Source organism: Vigna unguiculata, chromosome 7 (assembly GCF_037176805.1).
Source record: "Vigna unguiculata cultivar grain cowpea cultivar isolate G323 ecotype 2 chromosome 7, ASM3717680v1, whole genome shotgun sequence".
Classification (NCBI taxonomy): Eukaryota; Viridiplantae; Streptophyta; class Magnoliopsida; order Fabales; family Fabaceae; genus Vigna; species Vigna unguiculata.
In genome coordinates this window covers 32,992,511-32,996,193 of record NC_140798.1, presented here as the reverse complement: position 1 = coordinate 32,996,193, position 3,683 = coordinate 32,992,511, and the positions used below count along the sequence as shown (strand labels likewise).

Here is a 3,683-nt window from a genome sequence, read left to right as displayed (position 1 = left end):
CAAACTTAACAACATAAATAATTAGGCAAATCAACCATTTAGTCATTTATTTTTCAATTACTATATTAAAAATGTCCTACATTCTTAAGGATTAAATTATTTTTTAAAATAAATTAATTCCTACGATTGTTTTTCTTTTCTACACCAGATCCTAGTTTTCACACTAATTTATAAGTAATACGAGGTGTGAAGGTTTTTTTGGTCAAAATAATAAACCTCTTATTCAATTCATGCGACGCTCCTGAAACGCACGAGGAAAAAAAAATTGGTAAATGGTAATGTTGTTTTTTCTCCATTTATTTTCTACTCTTTTTTTCGGTAAAACAAACAAGGATTAATTTGAAAGGAACCAAAGTCAACAGAGGATCAGGGTAGAGATAAAATTTTCATTATAGATTTAAATAGTTTTTATTAGTCTCATGTAGTGTGGTACATTCCCAAATACAAATTTACATGCACTCAATAGGTATGCATAGGAAAAAAAAAATCTTTGTTTTGATCTCCGTGGATAAAAGGGAAGTGAAGAAAACAGAACCAAACAAAAAAGAAGCAAACATGGACACCAAGCCCTCTACGCCTTTGCTTTCTCGAAGTCTCAGCTGGCTTTGTCGGAACTGCGTCCTGTTCTTCAGACCACAACAACTCCTGCTACGCTCTCTCTAGTTCCTTCTTCTTCAACCTCTCTACCAAAAACTCCAAGGTCTTGTATCCATTACACTTTTATGTTTTCTTCTCTTCACTCCATTTCAGATCAAACAAAACAAAATGAGACATCACAATTGGATCAGGGACTTAACCATCTGTTTTTGTTTTTCCTTATGTTTTTGTTCTGCCTTTTTGGGTGGATGGGGAGGTTAAAATTTTCCACTCCTGACATTTGTTTCTTCAATTCTGGTTTCATTCTGTTATGTACCATTTTGAAAGGTGAAAAAATGGTTGCTTGAATATCTGCTGCTTCTATAGGCTTTTTGGGATATCCTTCATGAAAAAATTCAGTTTTCCTCAGATTCTATATGCACAACCTCTTATTTTATTCTGGACATGCCAATAAAATAGGTTTCTTTTACATGAGGTGAAACATCCAATCTAAGAAAAAGCAAAGCGAAAAATGATATTTTTTGGGGTCCCAATTACCAATAAACAAAGTAGAATCCTGTTATCCAGACTTTTGTATGCTCGGAATTTTCTCCTACTTTTGGTATCGTTACTGGAAGAAGAAACTATGGCCCACCCTTTAGATTTTTTTGGCCTTGTGAGGAAAATTGTATAGGCGTATCAGATTTCTTTTCTTGTAGCTTCAATCAAACTTGGCCGCATTGCATGATTCAGACTTGCTGGGCTCCAGTTTTGGTAGTCCTTGATTTTTCCAGACATCATCCACATAGAGAATTCCACGTGCAACGTTGGAATTCATACTCGGAATAGATTTTTTTTTTTCATTAAGCTCTTCAAGGATTTAGCCCTTTTCTGAATGAATCCTGAGTCCTGTTCCTTCTGACTCAAAAATTGTCTTTCGTTCCAATCCCCCATCACAGTACACAAAATGATTTCACTCTTCTGGTAATCATCAAGGAAAAGAATAAAATACAAATAAATAAAAGGTTCCTTTCGAAAAATTTGATGCCAGTGACTCATGCTTAATCGATGTAATTTTTCACTGTCCAGTTCTGTACCATATACATCAAGGGAATAAAAGAGGCATAAGTAAGCAGCGTGCAGCGGTGGAATCATAGTGCAGTGTTGATGGGGCATTTTTCATCTGCGTTCACTAGGTTGGCGAAGTCCTTTGCAACGAAGAGAAGTGGGAGTTCTGATGGATGCAACGGGAGAGAAGCTGCGGAAGCAATGGCGAAGGAAGCCAAAAAAAATCACTTCATGTTGCACAGCTCCGGAACCGTTAATGTTGACGGTTCAAACAACTTTGCCTCACTTTTCTCCAAAAAAGGAAAGAAAGGAGTGAATCAGGATTGCTGCGTAGTGTGGGAAGTATGTAGCAGCATCGAATATTTCCCTCCTTATGTTACCGATATTTTCTTTTCTTAATGGGGTATTTACTGCACAAGATTTTTGTTGATGTTGGTTATAGGAATTTGGGTGCCAAGAGGACATGATTTTCTGTGGGATTTTTGACGGGCACGGGCCATGGGGTCACTTTGTGGCCAAGAGAGTGAGAGAGTCAATGCCACCATCTCTGCTATGCAACTGGCAGGAGACACTTTCCCAAACTTCACTTGATCAAGATGTTGATGTTGATATTGCAGCAGAGAAAAAGCAACACCGGTTCAATATATGGAAGCACTCTTACTTGAAAACTTGTGCTGCAATTGATCGAGAACTAAAGCAGAATCGCAAGATAGATTCATTTTTCAGCGGCACAACTGCTTTGTCCATTGTTAGACAGGTAAACATAACACAAAACCACCTTGTCAGAATAATTTTAGTTTTGTTCTTTAATTAGCTGCCAAGTCAATTTGAAAAATGAATCCAGTGATCTCATTGAACCTAATCCTGATCTGTGATGGGCAGGGTGAACTAATTGTAATTGCAAACGTTGGTGATTCTCGTGCTGTGTTAGGCACAGCATCGGATGATGGAAGTTTGGTAGCAGTTCAATTGACAGTAGATTTCAAACCCAGTTTACCGCGTGAGTGTGTTTCCGTGCATCATTGTAACTGGTCTAGAATGACACCGACCAGACCAATATTTTGATGTGACAAGTTACTAACTTTTTGTGTAAACTAAAAAATGTGGTTACATGGAACTGTTGCAGAGGAAGCGGAGAGAATAGTGGAGTGCCAAGGACGAGTTTTCTGCTTGGAAGACGAGCCTGGGGTGTACAGGGTGTGGTTACCTGACGAGGAATCACCAGGACTTGCAATGTCAAGGGCTTTTGGTGACTACTGCGTCAAAGAGTATGGTCTTATTTCAGTGCCTGAAGTAACACACAGGAACATAACCAGCAAAGACCAGTTTGTTGTGCTAGCCACTGATGGGGTATATACACACACTCTTTTCCTTGTACATGTTCATTCTGATTGAAACAAAAAATGAAAGAAATTAACGTTGTTCATGTGGTATTGTTATAGGTGTGGGATGTAATCTCGAATCAAGAAGCAGTGGATATTGTGTGTTCAACAGCAGACAGAACAGAGTCTGCGAAACATCTGGTGGAGTGTGCGATGCGTGCATGGAAACGTAAGAGGAGGGGCATTGCAATGGATGATATTTCAGCTATTTGTCTCTTCTTTCACTCTTCACCATCACTTCACCGTGTTGATGCCACCCTAGAATAGAACAGAACAGAACATTTATCATGTAAAATTGGCAAGTCAAGTGCCACTTGCTGTTGCATCCATGTAAACATGGTCCCCTCCGATTAAGGTTTATTCAAATCGATGTCGTGTCTCACTCTCCTCTTTAATTTCTTAACCTAATTAATCACGTCAAGCCTATCGTTTTTTGTTTTTTAGTTTCAACTTGCCCCTACCATAATTCCTCAGTTTTCATCACTCTCACATTGGAATCAAGTATTTTAACACAAAAATGTAAATTGAATTAATTTTCTGCATAAATTTGGTATGGTTAAGTCAAGACTTCAGCCAGTGTTGTGATAGTCAATCTTTTGGTAATTAATAAGAAAACTTATAGCATGTGAAATAAAAATTTTGACCCTAACTTTAATT

At 37.9% G+C, this 3,683-nt stretch overlaps 1 protein-coding gene across 1 annotated transcript; it reads left to right on the top strand.

The window, feature by feature from the left end:
* Window positions 1-482: 482 nt before the first annotated feature.
* On the top strand, window positions 483-3,408 carry LOC114190053 (putative protein phosphatase 2C 34). Its single transcript, XM_028078808.2, has 6 exons — window positions 483-700; window positions 1,666-1,986; window positions 2,087-2,401; window positions 2,527-2,644; window positions 2,771-2,994; window positions 3,087-3,408. The coding sequence occupies exons 2-6, from the start codon at window positions 1,744-1,746 to the stop codon at window positions 3,291-3,293; spliced, it is 1,107 nt and encodes a 368-aa protein (XP_027934609.1). The 5' UTR covers window positions 483-700; window positions 1,666-1,743; the 3' UTR covers window positions 3,294-3,408.
* The last annotated feature ends 275 nt before the right edge of the window (window positions 3,409-3,683 follow it).